Source organism: Dermacentor silvarum, chromosome 2 (assembly GCF_013339745.2).
Source record: "Dermacentor silvarum isolate Dsil-2018 chromosome 2, BIME_Dsil_1.4, whole genome shotgun sequence".
Taxonomy (NCBI): Eukaryota; Metazoa; Arthropoda; class Arachnida; order Ixodida; family Ixodidae; genus Dermacentor; species Dermacentor silvarum.
This window is the reverse complement of record NC_051155.1, coordinates 161,376,586-161,404,141: the sequence shown is the minus strand read 5'-3', so window position 1 is coordinate 161,404,141 and position 27,556 is coordinate 161,376,586. Positions and strand designations below refer to the sequence as shown.

General features: G+C 45.9%; 1 protein-coding gene across 1 annotated transcript in view; it reads left to right on the top strand.

The window, feature by feature from the left end:
• The first annotated feature begins 16,291 nt into the window (after positions 1 to 16,291).
• LOC119441975 (juvenile hormone esterase) overlaps positions 16,292 to 27,556 on the top strand; it is a 32,895-nt gene continuing 21,630 nt past the window's right edge. The window contains exon 1 of the mRNA XM_037706658.2: positions 16,292 to 16,692. Within this exon, the coding sequence (XP_037562586.1) occupies positions 16,432 to 16,692 (261 nt within the window). The 5' untranslated portion in view covers positions 16,292 to 16,431. The remainder of the gene's footprint in view (positions 16,693 to 27,556) is intronic.

The window sequence follows — 27,556 nt, the reverse complement described above, 5'->3', positions numbered from 1 at the left end:
ATTCCAGCATTTCTTTGTTTTCCTCTTTTGCATTTGCTCCTGTCCACAGATATACAAAGGCAAGGAGTGTCTGCTCTGCTGCAACTTTCCCTTTTAGCCATAAATGCTCCTTGCATTTTGGCTAAAGTGGATGGATGGATGGATGGATGAGGCTGAACCCTTTAAATCGGGCGGTGACATACGCCACCTAGCCATGACTATTAAGATAATTTGTACTTTGTGGTGGGTGAAATTTCACCCCTGCCTTAATTTTATCCACCAATCAGATAACCTCTGTTTGGTTATTTCTACCCGCTTAAAGTCTATTTTGCCTTCACTGTCCCTAAACCCCAATGCTTTGAAAAAATCAGCCCCGTTGCCTTGCACTGTAGGGTTAAGCCCCTTACAGAAAAGTATGAGGTGTTCAGCCGTTTCCTCTTCTTCTCCACACGCGCAGCACAACGTGTCTATACCTTGGTACTTGACTCGGTACATCTTAGTCCGCAATACTCCCGTCCTGGCTTCAAACAACAAAGAGCTTCCCCTAGAATTATCGTAGATATTTTCTTTGGCAATTTCTTGCTTGAAAGTTCGGTATGTGCCCAGTGCTGATTTCGTCTGCATCCCTGTTTTCCACAGACCCCTCTCTGTTTCCTTAACCTTTTTCTTAACCGCTGTTTCCTGGTTTGCACCCCTCCTGCAGTCCAAATATTTGATTGACAGTTTTCTGGTCAGCTTCCTCCATTTTGTATCAACATTCCTCATGTACAAATAACTGAAAACTCTCCTTGCCCACCGCTTTTCTGCCATCTCTCTCAATCGCTCCTCAAATTCTATCTTGCTGCTGGCTTCCCTGCCCTCGAATGACGTCCATCCCATGTCACCCTGTACCCCCTGATTTGGTGTATTTCCGTGTGCTCCCAGAGCCAGTCTACCTACCCCTCGCTGCTTAACTTCCAACCTTGCTCGAACCTCTGATCTCATGCACAGGACCGCATTGCCGAAAGTCAAACTAGGGACCATCACCCCTTTCCAAATCCCTCTCACCACTTCGTACCTATTGTAATTCCACAGTGCCCTATTTTTCATCACAGCTGCATTTCTGCTACCTTTAGCCGTCACATATTTTTCATGTTCCGTTAGGTACTCAGCCCCATTGTTTATCCACACTCCAAGATATTTGTACTTATCCACCACCTCCAGCGTAACCTCCTGTATTCTATGCTCGCTGCCCTGATTATCATTAAAAGTCATGACTGCCGATTTTTCTTTACTAAACTTCAAACGTAAGCTATCTCCCTCTTTACCACAGATGTCCATTAATCTCTGCAAGTCTTCCTTGCTGTCAGCCATAAGTACAATGTCATCTGCATACATCAGTCCTGGTAATGACTGTTTAATCCATTCTCCCTGCTTGGAATAGGAAAGGTTGAAGCCAAGTCCGCTCCTCTCTAATTTTTTCTCTAATCCTTGTAAATACAGCATGAACAACAAAGGTGACAGAGGGCACCCCTGCCTAAGCCCCTGCTGTATCTCTATAGGCTCCCTTCAATGGTCAGGCGGCGCAGCGATCGGCTCAGCCGTCAGCGCCGCCGTGTCAGTTCCGCGAAACACCGAGGCGGCCACTTCTACGAAGGCATGCTTCTGCGGCGCTCATTTGAAACAAGTCGGGCGTTCTAAACTGTGGTTTTTAAGGCAATTGAAAACATTGAGGCCCATTTTCGACCACCGACACTCGAGAAAGGACGTCAACTTTACGACAACAACCATGTATTTCGTGTCAAAAGAGTAAACAGGACGGACATCGCAGCAAAGTTCTTGTCACGACAAATAAAGCACGTTTACGACGTCGAACTCAAAGTAAGTGAACAAATAAATAATTTATTCCGTTTAAGGGGGAAAATACGGCTGTAGACGTTTTTCAACTTTCATTTGTATCTTCAGTATACTTCGAGCGTGCCTTGCTTATCACATTTGTCGAGGTTTTGGCGAGTTGGAAGGTAACTTGAATGATTCTTTATGGCGCTTTTTTCTCCGTTGACAAAGTGCCTCGAGCATATTCTGGTGTTGTCATTCGGGCTCCAGTGTGAGAGGTCATCATCGCTGAAACATAACAGAGCAATCAGCTGACACTAAGCAACACCTGAACAAATGTGTGCTGGCGTGCGCGAGAGAAGTGCTATTTTGCGAATACTCGGTGTGTGCTGCGGTGCACTCCAGCCTTAGTTCTGTTGTTCTAAACGCGAGAAAACGTCGGCATGAATCAGCCCGGTTTCAGCAATCGCGTCTTGATCCAGGCGCAGAAAGGAGCTGCACGTTGCCTTATTAATGCACAAGAACTACAGTGCGTACAAAGGTCCAACGCGGAGCGCTTACGAAGCTAGATTTGACACATAACAACCACTGCGCATTTGTTTTGGTGCGAGAATAGCTAAACAATTATCCAAACCAATTTACAACAGAGGGAATCAGATCACGCGTGTTTAAGCAGTTGTCGCTTTATTGTGCGTTTTCATGGATGCTGCCTCATGTTTTTTTTTAATTTTGCGTTTGCGTCATAGTTCAACAGAAATTCGCAAGAGTGACTCTTACTTGATGGCCCGAACCACGACGATCCACCTTTAGCCACCGGGTTTCTCCCCACAGCCTTGAAGGGAAGCGGCACAATTTGATGCCGACATCCTCTTCGCGGTTGTGAAAATACCTAAAGCAGCAGTATATGCGCATGTTATTTTTGTTCGTACTTCTCACGGAGGAGCTGCCGAGTGGTCGCGGACTCGCGGTGAATCCATTAAAAAATCTGAAAAGGAAGCTTTCAGGCGCGCCTGAGCGCAGTACGGACCAAGGTGAAATGGCGGTGAGGGCCTACTCGCAGGTGCTCACCGCCACTGCTAGGTGGCGCGACATGTACAGCCAAACTGCATTGCAGGGTGCCTATAGGCCCAGATACCTTGTTCCCAGATACCTTGTGGAAATGCATCTCATGCCGCCATCTGTTGAGTAAAACGTAAAACACTTTCTCGGCTCTCGGTGGCGTCACAGGCCTAACAGCGTCAAAACAAACAACCGATCTCAATAATAACGACAAGAGAGCGCCGATACTTGGTCCTCAGCTAGCGATGAGACGAAGCGATGACTGATTGTACTATTTATTTTTTGCTGTCACAGCAGAGAGCAAGTTGTAAGAGGGAATTCCGATCGAAGCGGGCAGACTGATTGCTGCCATGTTGTTGCGCAATCGCTGTCCCCAGCGGATGTCGTCGTGCTGACTTCCGGGCGACGAGCGATATGGCTGGCCAGGAACCGGCGACGCGACCAGCCATAGCGACGGATCGCCCTCCGCGACGGCAAAACCTGTCGCTCGTCGCCGTCGCTTGTCGCTGTCGCTCGAAAATCGCGTGCATGCGGTTGCGCCTTTAAAAGGCGAAGCTTAAGCGTCCTCTAATTTTTTTTACTGGAGGCGCATGCTCAGTCAAACGCTTGTTCAAGCACCAGCCCGTCTTGCGTATATATTCCTTGCCGCATGGCAACGGTCTCGGATAGGCTAGACCTATAACACTCTTAACATAGGCTTTCAGATGTTTCACTTCATTATTAGTCAACACTGTGTTAACGTTAGAGTGGTTTGTCTCTAGCAAGAAAAATAATTCCTTGCATACTGATTCATCGATTTACGATGACGTGTTTCAGCCGCTAATGAAACTGCTCCGTAGATTGGACGCAACCTTTTCCGCTTTCCACTGTACCGCGGAGCACAAACTACCTAAGCGTACCTAAGCGCATCGGGGCCGAAAACAAGCCTCAACACCATAACCACACAATTTCTTTAGACCATGCGAAAACATATGTAGAGATGTCTCTTGGCCTTGTGCTCGGCTCTCGTGGGGGTTCACATCTCGAAAAGGGGGCCCAATAGAGATTTGCGAGTTGTCTCTGGGCGCCTGCATGGTTGTCCAACAACAGACGGCCTTGTTGAAGAGCATCCGCCACGGCTGTGGGAGGCAAGTGCTGCCACAGGGTACCTACCGGTAAAATAGACACAAGCGCGCTCCCGGACTGGTGCTCGGCCATTATGGGACCTCAGCGCTCAGGAAAGGGGTGTTTGTCACCGTTCGCGCCACCATTTGCTGAGCGCCGTCACGTGGAACTTGGATGTTCTGCAGAGAAGCTAACTAAACAGCCGCATTAGACGCTGCGCTGGTTTCCACTTGCACTACAGTGGTCTTGCCTTAGTGTTATCTACAGCTTCGAGGCGTATACAGTGCTACGTTGTACCAAAGTAGAACTGCCCGTATGTTGTCATGCTATCTCGAACACGCAAGCAAGTGCTCCTCGATCTATGTAATAATCGCATGTTTGCGCTAATATTTCGCCCACAAGTTTGTCAGTACGTGCGTGCGAAAAAGCGCGGCAGCTCTTTCACTCGATGGTGAATACCTTAGCCTAGATATGCGGGCAAGGGAGCTGGGCGAAAAATGAAGAAAAGAAAGAGGGTGGGGATAAACTTAAACGGGGTCATGAGTGTTCTTGCATTTCGCGTCCATATACGTCCATATAAGTGGTCGCCTCCGCAGGGAATCAAACCTGTGACTTCGTGCTCAGCAGAAGAAGGCCAGAACAACTATGACAAGATGTGTGCGTTCTGCGTTAGGATTGTTCGCGCGCCTGAGTGTTATGCTGGTATTACGACTGCTTTGTTTGCACCCACACTCCAGAATAATGTTGGCGCGAGAAAGTCGCGCCACGAAGAATCGGTTGATGAATAGACAGACACAGAGCTGTGTACTTACTATAGTGTATGTGCGTGCGAGAATTACGCCTGTTTCTTTTTGTGTTTAGTAGGACACTGACGTTGTAAGCCAGTTTACACTGACTCGAAAAGATGACCACACCGAAACGAGACGGAACAAGAAAAACGCTCGTCTATAGTTCGCGTTGTTACCTTAATTTATTTTTTGCGTGTCTTCCTTTGTGTCAGGTTTCTTACAGGCGATTATGGCTCAGCAGTGCGTTTGCTGTTACGTCTTACACCACTATATCTTTCACTGCTATAGCACTTCGCCACGCGGTCATATAAGTCAACCGTATAAGTTAACGTTAGAGTGGTTTGTCTCTAGCAAGAAAAATAATTCCTTGCATACTGATTCATCGATTTACGATGACGTGTTTCAGCCGCTAAATGGCGATCTGTAAGTTGTATGCCTACCACCTTCGATCACGTGGGGTGCTCGTCTAGTGCGTTGTTAACCGTGTGATAAGTGGTCTGGTATACTATAAGGATTCGTACCAAATCTGCCATTTGAAAACGGAAAAGGGTGTATTGTTGGTTGCTAAAGCTTGCATACACATGAATTCATGCACTCAAATGAACACAAGAAAATGCCTGCATTCACTGTCTATAAATATTCCGCTGGAGGTTGACTAATAACTCACATGACCGCACACTTGGAATGGTGCACCGTGAATTGTGCTCATTGAATCACGTGCCGAAGTGCACTCTAAAATAATTTACATCCCTCGGAGAATTATGTTACCCCAAAACATATTAATTTATCTTGCGTGCATTTACTTTCTTTAACATTCTGTGTTCGCAACTTTCTTGTCAAGGACGCTATGTCACGCTGCCTCTGGAGCATGCCTCTGGTGACATTGAAGTACCGGACGCGCATGCGCCAAATAAAGGTAAAGCACGCAAGATCGATAATTATTATTGTTTTGGGGACAGGATAGGCCCAAGAATGTGAAGTGAAAAGCAAGGAGGTTGCCTTGTCATTGGTTTATAAGGAAATTCAGTGTTTAGGGAACTAATGTCAGAGCAGTTTGTAGTACGCTTCTTTGCTTGCTTATAGGAACTCTGTGAGTAGCAGCGAATCAGAGGAGCCTAAAATAAGAAGAGTTAAGGGCGCCAGGATGAAGACGGAGATGAAGACAGGTCGTTTTTCAATTACCAGATTCCGCGTCTGAGTAGGTTTATTGTTTTTGTCTCTGGCAATTTCGTTTTGCAATGTGCACGTTCGGATGTCCGGTATGCGGACGTGACGTTAAAAGCGCGCCCTCTGACATATATGCGAAACGGGCCACTTCGTTGGGACAACACGCCCCGGCGGAGTGGTGCTCAAACAAACCATTTCCTGTCCACGCATGCGAAAGGCTCGTATAGCAGAATAAGCTGGTTGTTCCGCGTGTATAGATGTTATAGGTGTAAGTGGTATGTCGCGATGCTTTTGGCGCACCTCGAGCAAACCTATTTCAGATAGCGGCACGATGGAAAAGGATGTTCGCGCCTCCCGGCATCCGACGTTACTTTGTGCCTCTTCGCACCGCTATAGATTTTCGTCACCGTCCGTCCCTTCACGCGTCATGAGGCTATGATGGGGACTGCGCGTGGCGTTATTCCGAGGCATTTGCTTCCCGCGGATGCTTGGAATGAAATATGCGAGTCGTTGTCGTCGTCCGCGTTGTGACAGGACGCGCGCGTAAACATGTGACTCAGTTCCGCGAGTCGTGACTTGTCAGGCATGCATATGGGCATGAATCAAAACCCCATTTCTCACTATGGGGCAATCCGATGAAATAGATATTACATTTTGTAGTACTATTAAAATAACTTGGTCACCTAAAGGAACCCCCGCTGGTATATTGAGGTGACTATATATCACTCTTTTGATCCGAACACAAGAGGAAATTACGTTCTTGGGGAACACCCGCACGAAAGGCTGCTGCACCTACAACAGTACGCCCTAAGGATGTGAAATGAAATGTATTATGCGAAGCCATAAACCTTTTTTTAAAGGCTGTTCTAGGCAGCAAATTCCAAGTAGCACTAAGAGGAGGGGCCAATATCTATCTGCCCTTGTCCGTAGTCTCTGTAAGACCTAAGGACATAAAACGAAGGAAGGAACGAACAAATAAACAAGCAACCAAACAAGTTCATAAATAAGTTATTTATTAGTATGTACAAACCAAGCTCATGCGGGATTGCCGAATGAAGTGTTCGCCGAAAAAAAAATCTGGTCTGAGGGAGAACAGCGACATTGAGGAATATTAGAACCCGTTGTGATGTTACATATCGCTGTTCGCGAATGGTTTCCGTTATATTTAACGCCAAAATATGCGTTTGCAGATAAAACACCTCCTCAATAGCTTTCTTTTAGTCACACTTGGATCACATCAGTAACAGAGTATTTCTCTAAAGGAAATTCGGGAGCACGTTAGAGTGGGGCCATTGCCAATGGGATACATAGGTAACACGCTATTACCTGAACTTGATTGTAAAATTTATAAGACTCGTTTTGTTGAAGCCTTAGAAAATCCAATTCTATTTTGGTGGATCGCAGGTTTAGATTACTTTGAACAACTCCACTGTAGCAAAGAAGCACGCGGAAACACGGAAAGGGGGAAACGAGAGAGGGACCAGCGCCGATCCGAGTCTTTCAGCTCAATGCATGCTTGATAGACAGCCAACACATACAACACATACAGCCAACAACCAATGAATCCATTTTGATGACTGTTATACAAAAAAGAAGAAAAAAAAAGAAGAGCACCTCGGTTCCCTCCTCCATGTCCATTGCCTAGCGAGGGTCTCATTGCCTAGCGAGGTTCATCGCATAGCGAGTGGCCTTGGCTGCTAGTGTCTTCGGGAACCGCTCACGAAGACACGAACACTTTTATGCAGCACGCATTGAGCAACAAAAAGCTGTATCGGGAGTTTTTCATGTCACTCTACAATTTTCTCACTGACAATTTTAATCTAATTATAATATTTGAGAAATTGAATATTTATTTAAGGTCAATTATATAATTAGGCGGGATGCAAGAAAATAATCTGAGTATCTCCAAGCGACGGCAAAACTACATTATACCTTGGTTCTTTCTGTCCAGATACGTGGCATTTGCATATTTTTAAATCTTGGTGCATGATAGTTGGGACACCCTGTATACCTGTGCATACCCAAGAAGGTGGATGAAGAACAGCCGTCGCCGTAGCTCAATTGGTAGAACATCGCACGCGTAATGCGGAAGATGTGGGTTCGGCCAACACCTACGACCTAGCAGGCCTCCCCACTCTGTTTCGTGACGTCAAGCTACTTGGCCCAAAGTTTTCAGTGCGAAGCCCTGCATGACGAAAGCAGTGGCGCAATAATCGGCGCTGCCTTTTTTTTTTTCGTGCTATGCAAGCATGACGTCATATAACAGAGTGTGGAGGCCTTGCACTGTCTAGATGGCGTTGGTTCGTTTACAACAGGTGGGAAGTTGTTTTTTCGTGTACTGTCATTTATGTTTTCCTTATAATTTGTACATTTCAATTATTAAAACCACGGATAAACTTGCAAAAGCGCGCTACAAACATGATACAGGCAAAGACACAGGTAAGAACAAACATGGCGTTCTGTTTGTTTTTACGTATATCTTGGCTGTAGCACGCGTTTACAAGTTTATATGTATTACGAACTCGCCCTAGTTCACACCCTGTACAAGCACAGGTGATTTCCCTTGGGTGTGCTGAGATAAGGACATACTAAAGGGGTACCAAATATCTTTAGTTTTCAAGGAAATATTTACATGAGCTGAAGAAATGTCTGTGTAGAAAGAATCGGCCTTCGTTTTGCGAAACACAGCCCGAGTTTCTTCAAACAAAAATTATTATTTAACCAATGGAGAAAAGAGCGTTTTAGCTATTTGCAGATTTTACAAATTAGAAGGCCCATCCCTCTAAGATGACCGCATCTTAGATGCGGTGACCCGCCAAAATTTTTTCGATAAGTCTACACCACTAATACTATTGGCCCATGGGAAGTTAAATTTTGATCACCCACAGTATGTTTTTGAAAATTTTTTTAAACTTTGGTTTTTGAGCAACAGCCGCTGATTGACCACGAAATTAGGAGTTTTTTGGGGCCATTTTAACTAAGGCGATGAAGCTGAAATATATTAGGAAAAATCGTTAAAAGGTTTCTCGCAAACTAAAAAAAAAAGTATGCAACTGCACCACGTATTTATTTCGTTATTAATTTTTAAAATGTACGAAAATTGTTCCAATGTTCGCTATTTCTGCAATTTTGGAATTTTTGGTATTTTATAACAAAATAAATACATGGTGTAGTTGCAGAAATTTTTTTTTTCATTCCACGCGTGCGCATCGGCGAACTTTCCGCGCACTGCGCACTTCCCCGTGCCGCTACTAGATGGCTATAGAGCTAGGGTGTGAATAGAATGTGGAGTGTGCGCAAGCGCCAGCTGCGCCGGTGCCATTTTGCCCAAAAGGTTCGATCCCGTGCAAGGGCCGCACCTCGTCGAAATTGCGAAAACAAAAGTGCGGCCCTTACACGCGTCTATACGGCATTTAACGAGGACAAATCGTTCCATGAGTACGGAAATCTAGTCAGCTGAAAGCAGAAGAGTCTTGCAAGCTGCACAGGTGAGATGATTGGTAAGCGGCCTTGAATAAAATGAGTACGAATATACGTCACACCGAACAATGCGTAATGTGTATCTATCCAGTGTCCCGTCTTCTTGCTGTCTTTTTTTTTTTTTTTTGGTTTTCCTTCTACAATGGCGCTTTTCTATCATGGAAAATTCCTTTTTTTTTCTTTATCTCTCTCCTTCATGATTAGCCCCAGTAAGGAGAAGCACCCTTCCCGCCAAAGTGTGTCTGTATCAAGGAGGTTATATAACCTTGGTATATATCTCGATCTGCGCTCTCGTAAAGTTGCGAAATGCAGTGCAGCTGATGCCTTCGTACTGAACAAGTGCGTTTTCGGTGTGGCTGCTTCTGTTTGCGGTGGCTCTTGTGCTCTCAGCGATGGTGTCCCGTGTCCACGCTCACGTTTGAAGCTGCTGATCCTCCAGGTGCCCTTTTTTCACGGAAGCTCAAGTGCCTGTCCTCCGTGGTTATGCAAAACGATAAGGTGTCGATGCGATAGGAGTGGTTTTTGACTGATGTCGGCGATCCGAAGGACGTAACCGAGAAGGATAGGCGTTTTTATGGCATTGTTCCTTCAGTGGATCCGTCTTTTTTGCGAGCTTTGTGTGTTGCTCTCGTTACTTGAGATAATGAGATAAGAGCTACGCGTGTAGCACTGCACTGTCAGCGATGGCGAGTTGGTATAGCAGTGATAGTGCGGCAACCGGGATATGGAAGAGCAGATTAACTTCCATAGTAGAACTGTACAGCTTGATACCTCTCACCTTTGTTCAAGAGCAGGGAATCGTCCGACACCTTCGCGTATACATCATCCTGCACGCCGGTCTCGAGCTTTGACAACTTGTAGACTAAGTGCTTTTAATGAACATATTCACTATAGTCACAGCTTGCGATAAGGAAAATGTGTTAAACCACGTTGTCTTACGGGAAAAAGCTGCGATTTTTCTAGAAAGAACGAACGTGCTAATTCGTTGCAAAATATATGCGTTTCAATAATTATCCTGGCAAATGAGAACATCTGCATCTGCCCAATGAGGTGAAATTTCATGGAACTCGCTGGCCGAACTGCGCTGAACCTCTTCCAAATTGTAACACTGGTGTATTAAACCAGCAGTAGTGTAATGCAAATATGAAGGCATGCATGACAAATTTTAGCACTTGGATGTCATGTGTGCAAGCCCACTTCCTAGTGCCATCATCACTGCTCCATTGTGGCGTCACTTGACGGGTTTATTATAAAGCCTGAAGTGGCTCGTTGCGCGATGGCCTTGAAAAAAAAAAAAAAACGCGATGTCTAGTCGAATGGTACAAAAAAAAAAATCACGTGACGTCCGACCGAGCGGTGGGTGGAGAGGTGAACGAGCGGCGCGCGCAGACAGAACAAGAAAAACAGGTGTAGCGTCGCTGACATCACGCGGCGGCGGCGTAGGTTGTGGCGACAGTCAACTGCGAAGCGAGAGAGACGGCGATGGAGGACGCTCGCCCGGGGCTTAGCATATTGCGCGGTAGGCCTCGGAAGTACGCTAAGGCCGAGGATGCTCGCCAAGCGAGGAAGAGGTGCGACGTACGAAACGGCGGGAGCAAGGCATTCGACGGCGAGTGCTGCTTTCCCCTGCCGAGAGGATGCAACGTAAAGTCGAAGAGAAACGTCGTTGGCGCGAGTATTAGCCCGCTATACGTGCGCGCGAAGCCGCAGCTAAGTGCCAAAATTAGCCGAAGAAGCCGAACTGCGAAAGCAGCAACGCGACGATGCGAAACGGCGTATTAACAAGTGTGCAGCAGTATTTTGCCTTCACGTTTTACAGACTTGTAAAATGCTGCCTAACCTTTTTATTGCGATAGCAATTATATGGACACTCCAAGCGCATATATCTGCCGTCGACGTCGCCGTGATGTGCTGTATAAAGTCCAAGGGCGATAACACCGTCGCCGCGCGCCGTATGCTGTATGTGCGAGTGAAAGCGTGCGAGGGGAGCCGACAATCGTGGCTCAGTCTGGCGCCCACAAGAGAGGGAAGCTGAAAGGAAACGCGCCACATTCCGTTGTGCGAAAGGGCGTTGTTGGATGGGGCAGAGGAAGAGAGGCGGGGCGGAACAGCAATGGCGTATTTCGCGACCGCGCGCATGGGGAAGCGGCCATCTCGGCTCAATCTCGCGCGCGCAGGGAGGTAAGTGGGAAGGCAGCGCGAGAGGGAGGGGGGGGGGGTGTTTACTCGGGCACCAACTGCGTACTTTTCGCAGCCATGCGCGGTCCCGCGTGCCTAATCTTGAAATCGATCTGCAGGCGGCTCATACCTTCGTGCGTGCGGTGTTCTCGTCGCTCAGTTGGCGTTGAAGGGATACACAGCACGAAGGTCACTTCGCTCGCTGCCGCGGCCACGCTTCCTGACGCCAACGTTTTGGCAGCAAGTGTCCGCGGTCATACAGTGTGGTGTGTTCATGTTTGCCTGTCCGCGTAGACACCATGGTTGTTAATTTATTTAGTAATCGAATAGTTCTAAGTTTATACAGCCGATAAAACTACTATCCTTACTTCGTATAGCTTTCTACTAATTTGCTATCGCAATTGATGCTTCGCCTTTCGGGCAAAACTGCGGCTTCTTTTTGTACAATACAATAGTATATCCTCGAGAAAGGCTGTAAGAAGTAGTGGGAAATACATAAAGCTCCTGCGTGGCACAACGAAACAACGCGTTTGAGTAACGTAGCTAATTATATAACGCTTAAATAATTATAGCTATTTAATTCGGGTTCATGCCGTATGTATATTCTATTATTTTCACTTCTCAAAGTTATTTTCATGGTAGCAGTGATTTTAGTCTGTTATATGCATTTGCCATTATTTACGTTGTCTTTATTAACAATCATGTGTTACTGAAATGAAATCGCTCATCAGTATTTCTGATTTTCTGATAAATCATGGAATCATCTGCAAATAATGTCATTTGGGAATACTAAGGATAACAACGGTCCCAAATATAACCTTATGGAGATGCCTGAATAAACCACTTATTCGTCCAAACGCCATAAAATGTTAAACATCACTGGTGAGAAAAAAAATAGGCCTCTGTCTACGGTAATCTCTTAATGAAGCTCGTAACTTAATGAGGGTTAATGCGCCTGTGTTCGTCTTCCTTTCTGTTGGGCCGTCCCGTTGCGCGCTACTTCAAGATGTATAATGAGAGTCTTAGAATGCGAAAATTATATGTATTCACAGGTCTTCTGAATTAAATAAATGATGGGGTTTTACGTGGTAAAACCACGATCTGTTTGTGAGACACGCTGTATAGTGGGACACTCCGGATTAATTATGACAACCTGGGGTATTTTACCATACACCTGAATTTAATTACACGAGCTTTTTGTTGCATTCTGCCGCCATCGAAATGCGGCATGCAGCGTCCAAGATCAAACCCGCGACCTCGAGCACAGCAACGCAACGCCATTGCAACGCCATTGCAACCCCATTGCCACGTCATTGCAACGCCATAGCCACCACGGCGGGTACAGATCTTCTAGAAAGTCCAGAAATATAGCATACACCGAGAAAAAAAAAGCGATTGAAAGGCAATGTTAACTGTTCTTCACCGGTTACTGTTACACTTTGGCAAGAAAAAAAACGAGGTTAAAACTATTGGCTAGGTGTGAAGTTGCTGGCAGAGCTTAGTGGGAGCTGAAATAAATTTCTTCGTGGTTACATTAAATCTTTACTCAGTTTAAGGGTACATTTGGCAAAGTTTGAATGCGTTGACCGGGAAAGGGCACATCCATTACTACTTTGTTAACCGTTTCGCTTTTCGTTGCCACCGTAAAGCCTCTTTCGTGATCCAGGGATTGGTATCTTCAACCCCCCCCCCCCCCCCCCCCCCGGCGTATTTTTTTTAAATTTTGAACAATATGAAATCCCCAAGAACGGCCACAAGCCGTCGACGATATAACGATATATTGTTAGTTATTGCTATTGGTTGGTTGTTATTGCATATACAAAAAAAAAAGAAAAAGAAACCGGGGTTACATATATATACAGGATCAGGAGGTCTGAGAGTAAGAAAGTGCCAGGGGGACCTCTTATCATTGGTGGGTACACAAGGGTATTAGAGCAGCAAGAACTAACAGGGCAAAAAAAAAGCACAAAGAAATACAATAATACTTGAATAACACAAAAAATTACACCATCTTCCCGTAGGGGAACCCTGAGTAGTATGCGAAGCAGCCATGGGGTCGACTCAAGTTCCCATTACGCGAGCCCTCGTTGCATCAGTAGCAGCTTCTCGGCGGCGTTGACGTTTCCTTTCGGCTTCGCGAGCCCGAAGTTCGGGATCGGCCTGTCGCCGCTGCCGTTTCGTGGCAGCGGCTCGAGCCCTCTTCTCAACACCGCATATCCACGAAGTGAATGATGATGAGTGGGCGAAGCACCGGGGGATCATTCGGGCAAAACGCCGGAAGCGTTCTCCGGAAGCCGGAAGCTGGCTTCCGGAACCGGAAGTGGAACCGGAAGCGGAAGCCGGCTTCCGGTTCCGGCTTCCGGAAGCCGGAGCTTGGCGTACATGCGCAGTAGGGGTGTGGACGCCGTACGGCGGAGGGAGGGAGGGAGGGAGTGACATAGCCGCGACCATAAGCTGCTTCGCATCTAAAAACAAAGAGAAATTCAGAATGCTAAATATTTAGTTCGTTTAAAATTCCACACGTCATCTACACAAGAGAAAATTGAAAATCTTGACTCTACTAATTTTTTGGGGGGTGTATGCATGAGTGAAATCCAGCATGTATAAGTTCACTCTTAAAAAAGTCGCAGGCCTGCGCGGCACACGCAGCACAGTCACAGCGTAAGCTGGTGGAGCGGCTCAAGAGTAGCTCCAATTTCAGCACCACGCAAGATTGAGGATGATCATTGTTTGGGGTGTTCTTCCACCGTTGTTAGGGAACAAGATAAGCTCCAAAGTGTATAACCTTTTCTGTTATGTTGCGAGCGGACACGCTACCTAGAATGTTCACTGCAGGGGCAGAATTCACAATGCTTTTTGTTCGTAAGGGATCTTTGTCATCTGCCGGCCGGCTTCGCCGATAATATGTTAAGCACCATCAGACTTCGCTGTAGACCAATTTAGACCCATAAGGGCGTTTTTCATGTAAACAACTCCCACCATAGCTAACAGCTCTCAATATGGGCGTTTCGTATGCAGAAACACCCTTTTCGAGGGTGAATTCACAGCATGAGACCCTTAGCAACGGAATTATCTTGATGGATGTAACTATAAAATTACGCTCTTCGTGCAGGAATAAAAACGATATTAACAAAATTATAAGTAAACTATCTGTCCTCTGCGAAGAACCCATCTATCTCTTGGCTTATTATTTACTGAACAAACAAATAATTCTTTTTTGCGAGCAAGGCCGCACTCAACATCATCTAAAACCAAAACATCCCTGAAACGTACATTGTCTCGACCCCGGAACACGAATGCTTGGTGGGAAACCGAGCGGCTCACGCCGCCGCCCGAGTGCATGTACGCCGGGCAACCCCACCAAGACATCGTCTACCATCAGACCAAGACGAAATTATAGAAAGCAAATATTACAACATTCAGGAACATTGCAAGAAGAACAGGCGAGAATATCCGCCACCACACTGCAAACTTAACAGAGAAGAAGCCGTCATACTACGCCGACTTCAGATGGGCATTACCTGCACGGCACTCTACTATACACGCGATGTACCCCTCGATATACAGGGCACGTGTTTTAGTTAACTTGTGCCAAACTTTAAAAATATGCAAATGCTACGTAGTTGGACAGAACCAAGATAATGTTGTTTGCCGTCGCTTGGAGATACTCAGATATTTTTTGCATGCCGCCTAATTAGATAATTAGTCTTTATTACTTATCAACTTTTCAAACGTTATCATTCGATGAAAAGTGTCAATGAGAAAGTTGTAGAGCAACATGAAAAACTCTCGAGACAGCTTTCTGTTGCTCAATACGGGCTACATAAAAGCGTTTTTCAGAGCGTGAAAGAAGCTCGCGAATACACGCAAAATTGCCAAGCGACTGGCCACTCGAGGCACTTTTCGGGTATTTTTCGCCGGCATCTTTCACGCTCGGAAAAACATTTTTATTGCGAAAGCAATAAAACGTAAAAGTAATGGAATACCAACATGCCCAAACTTAAGCTCGTGATACTTTCTTTTGTCACATAGTTACAAAGGTTTAGAAGCGATGCTTCAATTGTTAAAAAAGAACTAGAACTTTTTGATTTTTGGCGCTTTGTACATAAAACTTGAGAGAATAAATATACCCTCTCTGCAGTTATGATAATTGCGCTCACAGAGAATCTAGGACGTTTCTAACTTTTTAAATCAAATTTAACCAGCTGCAAGCGACGCACCTAAGCCATCCGTTCTCTTGGCTTCTCGGCCTCCCCCTCCCCTCTCTCCCCAACGTAGGGTAGCAAACCAGATCTTCCCATCTGGCTACCCTCTCTGCCTTTCCCCTTTCTTCTGTCTCTCTCTATCTCTCTCGGCCAAAAACGTTTCAGAGTGCCAAGTCAAGAGCTTCGCACCTTTTCACAGCGCACACACGCGCCTCCTGATAGGAACTGGGTGAATTGTCAGCGGCCGACACTTATGGAACGTCGACGTCACCTCGCACTTCGGGGCACCACGTTCCAGCTTCTTTCTTACTTTTCCTTTTTTTTTTCTCATTCAGTTCCCCTCTGTTCCTCTTCTATGTTTTATCAGCCGCGATCGCCGTCTCGGGACGACGAAAGCGCTACAGTGCAAACGAGATAACTACCGCGGCCAGCTACGTCGTCGAGCGTATTTAAAGGATAAAGAAAAAAGAAAAAAAAAAGGAATCCCTCCTGTACGAGACACTGCGGCACTTGTCGGGCAGTCGCCGTCAGACAGCGTCCACTCAAAGCCACGCGTCGTCTGCTCCGCGTCGTCTGCCTCTTCTTGGCGCGCGGCCGTCTATATTGCCCGAAACCGCTTATAATTCTATACAAGATACGCATATTCTGACGAAATTATGCTTTACAGCGCCTCTTACAAGTCCCTGCTCGCGTTTGAAAGCGGGCTACCACTGCTCGTTTTTCTCCTCCTGCTATCTGACGCGGTGCATCGGTGCGAAGCTCAGCAGCCACAGACTCAGCAGGTCACCACAAACTATGGCGTCGTCACTGGAAGTCTGATGCAGGCTCCCGCGCCGGGCTTGGTGACTCAAGTGCCAGTGTACGCTTTCCAGGGGATACGCTACGCCAAGCCACCCGTCGGTCGTCGCAGGTTTGAGGTATGTGTACTGCTGACGCGGCCGCTTTCGTGGCTTGTAGCAGCCGAAGCCGAAAAGCGCGCACGCGTGGTATGCAGCATGAAGTCATGTTTAAGCGTCGGGCCAGACTTACAGGGGCGTGGAAACCTTTCGCCTGATGCGGCAGAGTTTGTTTTCCAGCGCATTTCTGAAGTTTCAGGCCGCAATCACTCAACGGCCGTCCCAACTGACGTACGCTTTGCACCTCCTCGGAAAGGCAAACTGCATTGATGGAATTTAATCAAAATAAAGAAATAATACCCAGCTGAGTCTCGGACTATCGCCTCAAGATCACTTCAGTATATCCAGAAAGTCGCTGTCAGCGCCTACAATGACTAGGACGTTCGCTGGAAAATTTTATGTCACTTAATTGATACTATGAAGCATCGCGCGTGACATAGAAGCCCTCCACTTTCTCTTATTTCCGAGGGAAGCCCGCTAAAAATGAACCCGGAGTACATTCACCCTAAAGTCCATATGACCGGTTGTTGCTCCGAACATCTTTGACTAGTTGCTCCAACTAGAAAAATCAAACGTGGCGTACCAAATGTATGGGACCTTCTAGATACTGAATGCTCTTAATCATCGCAATCTTTTCTTTCAGCAAGACTTGTCCTTCATTTGAGGTCATTCATTTTTTCCCTGTACAGGAAGTGTATGTTATCTGTCATACTGGTCGAGTCTGTACACTCCGTTTTTTTTGTCTCACATTTGGCGAGATAGTGTGATAACATTTGCTTAAGCTTGGAAGGTGAAATTATTACCGACCCGATGCTAATAGTTCTGGTGCAGTCTTTTCTTTGTTGAGATAAGAATCAATTTCTGCGGAAGGTTGCTCCTCACAACCGTTCTCGTTTACCTGCCCAATGTCTAAGGAAATACCGCCTTCTATCGAAAAATACCAGAAACTGGAAGTACGTGCAGCCCCCCAAAATTCTCTTATAGTTGAGTTAAATTTCTTTACCACATTAAGACAAATCTGGTGCAGTCGGCCTTCGTCAGCTGAAACTTAACATTCGGTCCCAAAGCGCTGCATCAGACCAGTATGCAATGTGCTCTCCGAAACCTCAGTGCATCTCCGGAACATGAAATGCTAAAATTCATTTACCTTGATTGGTAACGCGTAGGAGCGTAGCTATTTGCATTGCTTTACCACGCATGAAAAACCGTACTCCCCCCCCCCCCCCCCAAAAAAAAAAAAAAGAAAATGTAAGAAAGAAAATGCAGCTTAGTGGTGGACGCCATGGTTATGCGCGCGGTAGTTGCTGTGATGACATGCTCGGCATGCTCGTCAGCCTTTAGCCTATCTCCTGATGTGGCGATGTATGTTGGAATTTTAATGTATTCAAATGTGAATATCTCTCAATAAAACGTCTCAATAGATCAATCAGCGCGAAGAACGTGGAGCCTTTGACACTAACAAAGCTGTCTCCAGTCTACGCATCACTAAGCGTATATTTGTGACGTGAGACAACTAATCAGTGTAAGTATACTTTCTAGAAAGAGAGAGAGAGAGAGAGAAGAAAGAAATCAGAAAGGCAGGGAGGATTAAACTGGGAACAGGGGTATAGTTAAAGTATAAGAAGAAAGTCGAGAGAGATCCAGATGTGACCGTGTGTATTGCTTTCTGATTTGTCAAAACTGCAGCTTGTTCTATTCATCACTGCTGCTTTATTTTCCCGAGACACATCGTTTTTTTAATGAACAGCGCAATCTGCCATATATTCTCTTTCGACATTTTTTCTCGCGTAAGGGCTGGACCTTCTAGCTTTCGTCTGAGTTCCACTCGCGCGGTTTCACCCCGCCGTTTTCGAAATGTTCTACAGTCGACGATATTTTGCGTCGTCTGCCAGACAGAGCCAGCTTTGAGGTAGGTTTCGAATGGCAAAAGCGGGCCCCCTGGACGCCTGCCAGGGCCAGCAGCTGTCCACGTGCTGCGCTGTCAAAGATAGGACCGTCCAAATCTACCTCTGATATGCTAAACTCGAAGAGAGAGAGAGAGAGAGAGAGAGACGCAAGTTTACATAGGTGATAGCGGCACTTCCTAATTTTGCCGACGTAACCTCTCAACACTCGTCGCTACCCTCTCGAGCGTCTATCCTTCGCAGTCGATCAGCGATACCGTTGCGTCTTGATGTGCGCTCGTGGTATAAGGGGTGAAGATGAAGATCTCCACTGGAGAGTTTTCTTGAGCGTGCAACCTGCAGGGCAGGTTGGTGGGATTATCGGTGCGAAAGGATGAGGCGAAAAAGAGAAATTAGGAGATTTTTTTGCTCAGAGTGCCCGACTAAGTGACAGCGTAAGCTCGCCGAAGTTCCTCGACGTTATCCTCTGAATGGCGCTTCCTGGTTTCGGTATCCCGCGACAACGCAACCTTAATTGGGTCGCTGCATTTGCGGATAAATCCGAAAAACTCCGAAAATCACTCGCCAGTAAAATTATTACGAATTCGTATCTATCCGGAGAACTCCGATTTTTAGGGCACGTAGCCTTCAAATTACTCGAGGTTGGCATTTGTCTCTCGGACTTGCCAATGCATTTCGCCGCGAAAGCCGCAATGCGTGACATCTCCACACGCCAAAGCGCCACAAATTGGGGCTTTTGTATCTGGGTCAGAGCAAGTTTTCTTGCTAGAAAATGTTAATTTAGCGCAGGTAGATTGGAAGAAAAGGAGTACAACGACAGAGCGCTCGCCGCTCTACTCTCCCGTTCGGCGGCGCTATAGGCGGTTGCCTCTTTGTCATTAACACGCGCCGACCTCTCCTGAATGAATGCTAGGGGTGTCTCCTTTGTAACGGCATTCTGGCTTCTGCAGAAGAAAAGTAGAAAGTTACCTATCCAGAAAGGGGTCAGGCAAGGTGACACAATCTCTCCAATGCTATTCACTGCATGCTTAGAAGTATTGAAGCTCTCGGACTGGGAAGGCTTAGGAGTGAGGATTAACGGCGAATATCTCAGCAACCAACATTCGGTTTGCAGATGACATTGTCCTATTCAGCAACAATGGGGACGAATTACAGCTAATGGTTGAGGACCTTAACCAAGAAAGTGTAAGAATGGGGTTAAGATTATTATGCAGAAGACAAAGATAATGTTCAACAGTCTGGCAAGGGAACAAGAATTCAGGATCGCCAGTCAGCCTCTAGAGTCTGTAAAGGAGTACGTTTATCGAGGTAAATTACTCACAGGGATACCCTGATCATGGGAAAGAAATTTACGGAAGAATAAAATTGGGTTGGAGTGCATACGGCAGGTACTACCAAATCCTGACTGGGAGCTTACCATTGTTGTTGAAAAGAAAAGTGTACAGTCATTGCATTCTACCAGTGCTAATATATGGGGCAGAAACTTGCAGGTTAACACAGAAGCTCGAGAACAAGTCAAGGACCGCACAAATAGCGATGGAACAAAAAAAATGTTAATCCAAGCGTTAAGAGATAGGAAGAGAGCGACGTGCTAAGAGAGCAAACGGGGATAGCCGATATTCTAGCTGGCGTTAAGAGGAAAAATGAAGCTCGGCAGGCCATGTAATGCGTAGCATGGATAACCGGTGGACCATTAGAGTTACAGAATGGATATCAAGAGAAGGGAAGCGCACTCGAGGACGGCAGAAAAGTAGGTGGGGTGATGAAGTTAGGAAATTTGCAGGCGCAAGTTGGAATCAGCTAACGCAAGACAGGGGTAATTGGAGATCGCAGGGAGAGGCCTTCGTCCTGCAGTGGACATAAATATAGGCTGATGATGATGATGATGATAATGTGGCTTGCGCCACCAAGTTCAACTTTTTACGTTAGTCTCTCAAATTTTGTAGCTATCTAAACAAAATATTTGTTCTAAAATCAGGCAATGGATTGAAACCAAAGTAGAGCTTTCTGTGCTCTTAGCCTATGATAAATTTGGCCTTTTACGTTTCTTCGTTGTATGTATTATCCCTACTTTTACACCACCAATTCTCCAATCACCTTTTTACTGGCATTTAACGCGCGGTTACCAGAGTGCCGTCATCTGGCGGATGCCAGCCATCGACTTTTTGCAGTATCAGACATTTGATGTGAAAGACATTGTTGAGCCGATGGTGTGCTGGCACATGCCTACTTACGACTGGCCTCTCCTTTCACGTTGTGCAATGCAACTCCTGGTCTTTCCAGTATCTAGTGCGAACGTCGAATGGTCGTTATCTATGTTCCGTGTCGTGAACAAGAAGGAGCGCGCCGCAGTTGCGGGTGCTAACATTGAAAAGTATGTTTGTATATACTACACGTTGTAACCAGAGACAATAATCCTGGTACCAGTTGCTCAATAAAGCTTTCATGTTAGTATTGACAGTGTGTTGTTGTATTAAAGAGCAGTTGCCAAATTTTACAAATAAATGAATAAAACCCCAAAACGCCGGTTTTGGGGCATCTAACCGCATGGTAGATGGAAACGCACCGAAAAACACCGAATTTCTCTAAAGAAATAATAAACTTAGCAAAACACCCTCCAAATTTGGCCAAAAATAAACTAAAAAAACGCAGAGCCCTAACAATAAGCCCCGACTCTATCGCCTACGCTTGCAACCAAGTGGCTTCTCCCCATTGTACTAATCAGCTTCAACTGCCGAGTATAGGAAGTAAGCCTCACACAGGCCGAAGCTGCTTCGAAGGAAGCTGTTGCAATGAACCCTTGATATGATGACCAATGAGAATGCACACGATTGTGATAAAAAAATCTCCGTGTTCATTGCTATAACCAGTAATTTATGTCAGTGCTATCCCGCCTGCTTCGTTACAGGGCTGCTATCACAAGCCATTTCTCACGTGGCTTAACCCCTGACAAACCGGCAATTTTCAGCTTGTTTGAGTCAACGCAGAACAATATCAATGTAAACTAGAGTGACTGCTGGGTGTGTTGAAGTAGTACGCTTGATATTGAAATTGATATGCACAATCGAGCTTCGTATTTCAATGGCGCTCGAAAATGTCAACGCATCTTACCTTGAATGAACATTTAAAGTATCCGTGGGACAAGCGCGTAGCAGGACGTGGCTGCAGTGTCATCGGTTGGTAGGCGTACGGTACGTTTGCCGTATGCTGAATCCCAGGGGTTTAGATTTTCATGGCACGTGCATCTTACCCGTTGGTGTATTCGATTGAGTGCCGATCGTAAAACTACGAAGAAACGGCTAAACCTAGGCAAAATGCAACTTTGTCTGTAGAACAGCGCTTAACGTGGCCGTGGTGAACTTTAGAGATCACACAAACAGATATACCCCCTCTATGCGGACTATCACCTGCAGAAAGGACATCAACCGGGAAAACTAGCTTCTCCACATGGGTACCGTTGTTGCGGAGAAGTCGGCTTTAACGAACACTTCAGCGTTCAGCAGGCTTTCGCAGACTGATGAGGGCAGACTTCGGCCTCAGTCTGTTGATTTTTACTTCCATTGAATTTCAAACATGCTTCCTTCTTTTAAGCGAAGCTTTATAGGCTGACAAGTGTCGGCGGCGGCGGTGGTGGTGGTGTTGTCACGCTGAAAAGTGGGTCGATCCTAGTGATAGTGCAGAAAGTGTCCAAGCTCAATGGCACATACCCCTGTGGGCTCGGGGACCTGTAACGCGTCCTTGAACTACCCTTGTCACACGTGGGACCCAAAGAGACAAAATCACCAGCCCTTCTCCTGTCGAGAAAAAGAGGGGGGGGGGGGGGGTAAGCGAAGCTTGTCGTCCGATTATAGCGTGAGGTCTTCCGAAGCCCCGGTGAAACGTCAGCGAAGCGCCGCGGACCCCGAGTTGCGGGAGCGCGATGTTGAGGCCAAACGTCAGTGAAGAGCCGCCGACCCTGAGTTTAGGGCAAACGAAGCGGAACTGCCTGCGACAGTGTCATCTTGCCACAAGCTTTGCTTACTCCCATTTTCTCGACAGGAGAAGGGCTCTAAATTTTCGCTACATCTCTTGTGGGACCCAGAAAATTCTCAATCGTAGTTTTTCACTGTTCCTCCGCGCCGCACGAGCATTGTTTGTAGTCTGAGTGGTCCTGCACTGTCGAACTTGGAGAACAACTTCTCTTGCTTGACCATGATGTTGCTGGAGAATGCAGTAGCTCAAATGAAATGGAGTAGTCAGAAGCATGCTGTTTCGGATCTCTGAAGTTAGACACCAGTTAACCTATATCTACCCACATAATACAAGTGTAAGGGGCGAAAGCGAGCGCTTCTCTATGGCTCTGAATCGTCCCGTATTTTGTACAGTTTGTCCTGGATGCACGAAACGCCAATTGTTTTTGTTAAAGGTAACAAAAGTTTGCTCAGTAATGTGAGGCTCAATAACAAGATCATTGCAATTACAGTAGCACGATTCTCAACCCACATATAACGATGTATATAGGTGGGGTAGATTCGAAAGTTGCGCTATATTTGGTACGGAAACGTGATGTCTCATTGTCGCGTGTCTTCCACGCCATTACATCGCGCTAACGGTGGGCGTCTCTGTTCTGTTTGACACTAATTTTGTACGGCAGGAATAGTTTCAGGTGGCGTCTGCCAAACAGGAACGCCGTCGCGATAACGCGTGGGTCACTGCGCCGCATGCGACACCGCGTAAGGGAGCCCTCTGCCGGGTCTGCCCTCTCAGCATGACTTAGCTTCCAGCCCAGCGCCAGATAATTGTGAAGCACAGTGAATGCGGGCTTCGTATAAGCATTAATGCAGGATGGGACCCTCCGCATCCTCTCCAAATTACGGATCCCGCCGGCAATTCACTGTTCCGAAGGGTCTCCCCACTGCTCTTGGAGGCTGCACATCGCGCTGCGTCTGCGATACGTGCACACGAGCCGAGGCTGATGTTTGCGTAATAGAGATCCCGACCCCTAGAGCGGGGCTCTTTGGAGATTGCGCCGGGCCGGACAGCACTTTCACTTTGTTCCCGCACGTGCGAACGTGGCCGCACTGAGATTGGACCTATCTTTATCTCTTCTTTTTTTTTTCTGTTTTATTCGTGACTGCCGTAACGATAGAACAAGGTATCTCTTCTCCTGTCCTCTTCCTCCTCACCTATTCTCTCGCGCTCAGCCTCCGTTTCCTCGACTCTTATCGCGCATGGTGACAGCGCTGTGCTGGCCTGGCTTCAATTGTCCATGTCGCGTGCCAGAATGGCTCGCGCGTGGTCGTTGCTTATACAGCAGGTACACGCGCACCTTATCTTAGGCTCTGGAGGGGGTTGTCCGCTGACATCTTCACATATTTGGTGACTGGCGTTCCCGGCGGGAGCTATAAGACAGACTCGCCCCAAGACTTAACCTTGTTGCAATCTGAGCTTCACTGTTTTTTTTTTCTGTCAATTAGGGGTTAAATGAAAGTTTCTGGCCCACATAGAAGCGTTATATGGAACGCCTAAAAACGTTTCTCGTTTCCGTGAGTGGACCACAAGATGCAGAAAGTTCATATTTTAAGGAAATAGGGGCCACAAAATGGAGGATGAGCACCAAAAGTTTCAAGTCCCTATGGTGATTAGGTGTTTTAAAAATACTTATTGAACACTCATCTTCTCCCAATACTTTATGCACGGCATGTAGCTGTTGTTCCTCAGTCTTCTACATCAACCATGCGAAGCACGAGTCTTATATTTCGTTGCAGTACGACGCGTTTCGTGAGCAACGAACGATAAATGTTTCATATATGTACCTTAATTACAGCCTTTGTAGAAAGTTACTTAACCAAGCGTTCCAGAGTGTCATACTGCCGCAATTCGTACTAAAACAGTTTCACAAGACACCAACTTCCAATCAAGTGAAATTAGGTAGAATGCTAAGGGCAGTGTGCGGCGAAACTTTCGCTTCCCTAGTTTAAATAGAAGTGTCACAAAAAATTACTGAACCCTCATTTCTTACCTTACTTCACGGCGTCATACCAAGTATGCAGTCGGTTTCTTTGGCATCCTCGTTAAATTAGACAAGTAAACTTGTTTAGATTTTTTGAAAATAAGTGGCAGGCTATGGCTAATGCATACACTAATTTCTAAATGTGTGGGCTAATTGCGGCGTTTCCAATAAATGAACTAATCAAGCGCTCCAGAGCATATATAATTAGCTGTTACTAGCGGCGCAAAATTTTTCAAGCAGCTGTTGCATAAATAGAAATGCCGCCAAGATCAACGTTAGCTTAGCAGCAACAGGTGGACTACTATGGGAAACGTGTGTGCCAAGTTAAATGCGTGTGGATGAAATACAGCTTTTGCAAAACATTTCTTAAAAAAGCGTTTCCAAACGTTATTAGCTACGTTTCCCAATGTCAGAATAGAACTGTGCGTTGCGCAGTATTCATATTTAACAATAATGAGGGGCACTTTAAGTGCATTGTGTACCGAAATTTTACCGTTACTGGCTTAAATATGGGCGTGAGAAAGAATTACTTTTAAAGCGTAAGCTTTCTTTGGCGAGCTCCCTAGTCCTTTCACGCGAAAAGCGCAGTGCCTTGTACCTGCACAAAAATGCGTAATTTACAAAGTAATTAATTGTTATGATAGTGTAAATGTAGATTATTGGTAGCTTTTTACGATATGTCCATGCGTGATACGCAATTCGCCCGCTGTCCTCAGTGAATTAATAGAGGTAGCTTATTTCCGTTTGGTGAAAGTGAGGGTCAGGTAAAATTTCAAAGTGAGAGGGTTCATTACGGCTTTTTGCAATAAATTACGTATGGAAGCACTCCGGAGCGTTATGAGTGTTTTACGAGTGCGCAGAAATTAGCCCGTTTCCCTGGCAGAACAACAAACGCCATTAAGATCAAATTCCGCGAAAATGGGGAAAGGATATGGCATATATTTTTGCGAAGTTCAATCCATGTGAAATAATTACTGCCATTGCTAAAAAATTGAGCAAGTGTTCGAAAGTGTCATACTGCTGTTATCAGCTATGCTTCTCAATAATCCGATGTAATTCCACTTTACAGTTTATGTTTACTGAAAACGGAGGTCAAGCTCAGTTTATAATGTGTGGAGAAACTAACTTTTCTAGCCAGAATAGAAGCTTTGCAAGTAATTTCTGAACTTCCCTTTCCTTTATCGCTTCTTTTTCCATTAAACGAGGTTTGTATTACGTTCCTACTGTGTCCTCAATAAACTACAAGAAAACACATTGTTTATATCTGTTTACACATAGAAGCAGGTCATAGATAATGTGATAACAAGATTCAAAATGGTTGGGCAAATTACAGGCCTTAGTAGTAAATTACGCATGCGGCGCGTTATAACTGCTTTTTAGGAAGAACGCAGAATTTAACCTGCTGCACTGGGGGAACTGTAAGCTTCAACAAGATCACATCTAGTGAATATGGGGGTATATTATAGCCAATATTCTCGCAAAGCAAAAAGCGTGTGGATGAATTACTACTTTTGTAAAATTTATTTACCAAGAGCCCGAATGGGTTGTATGCTTGAAGGTTTCAAACGGACCCGTCATATGGGAGCACCCTTTCAAAACATGGGACCTAATAATTACAGGGAATTACAAGCTTTATTGCAGCTGTTGGAAAGAAACAGCTTCGCAGGAAATTGGGTTGTGCTTCTGCAGGGTCACAGAAGTCTGTAGTGGTCTTTTTCGTTACGTCGCCGGCTAGTTGAGTGAAAGCGGGATGAATGGGCGAACGATCTAACACATGAACATGCATACGCGATCTGTAGACATGCTATAGATAATAACTGTTGTCTGCAGAAAAACAGGGCAAACGTATATGGATCAAACAAGTGCTCCTACTGTGTACAAACCGCAAACAGACCTCCTTTCATTCTCCTCTATAGCGGGTACCACTGGAGAAAAAGAGGAGAGATTGACATGACATGTCCAAGAACCCGTATCAGGAAGGCTTCGTCATCGGGGCGGACAGACAGCTCGCGTTAAGCTTTATTCTTCATCTCCTGTCCATTCGGCGTGGCACGCGTCTTTCTCTCATCTTCTTGACTGAACTCTTAGAACCTCGATACGTGGAGCAGATGACTCTGTTTGAAATAATCGTTTAAGAAGCGCGCGCATCTCGCCAAGAAAACGTTTTTTTCCCGCGCATTTGTGTACGCGGTGTGTTTTGGTCACAGCACGTGCTTATGCATTGCAGCTAGCCCGATAGCCACAGTTGCCTAACTCGTCCTTTGTTATCATAATACTCTAACTGCGCGAACAGCGCTTGTAAAGCAAACGGCTCTGCCTCGTTTATGACAACGCAAGGTCCCTTGAAAGGCACGCGTGGTATTCTTCCCAGAGTCGCGTTAAAGCTGCTCCGACGAACTGTGGCAATTAAGAACCGTGAGAATGACCTGTGTGATGACCCGCTGGTGACGTTGCGCAGTTTTATTAGCACAAATAGGCGCTGCTATTAAGGTAACGCTGCGGAGAGCTTTCTCGTTCGAACGACTTTTTTTTTTTTTGTCACGTGGAAGCTCTGCTACCTTTTAGCGATGTTGCGAGTAATCTGTTCTCGTTTTCGACCCTTCATAGTCCTTGATGTTTGCGACTTTCCCGTCAAGGTTTTCATGAGGCTAACTAAATACGCGTTCACAATTGTGTGTAGTTAACTACTTGTATCGATAACCAGCGGAAGCCGAAGCGTCTTAACCTTATAATAACCTCGCCTCGTGTGGTGGGCGGCATGGTTCTTTTTATTTTAACGAACTTGATAGCCGGCGAGATGACTTATCATCACACGATCAATTTCACGAAGCTGCGACAAGCGTGTACTAACCAGCCTTTTATAATACAGTGCTTTAGGTGAAAATGAGATTCCCGTATCTGGAATCTAAAGCTTGTTAAACTACTATTAAACAACAGCTTTTTGTCGGCATCCTGCTTTTTGTTTTGACATAAATGCCCGATTCAGATT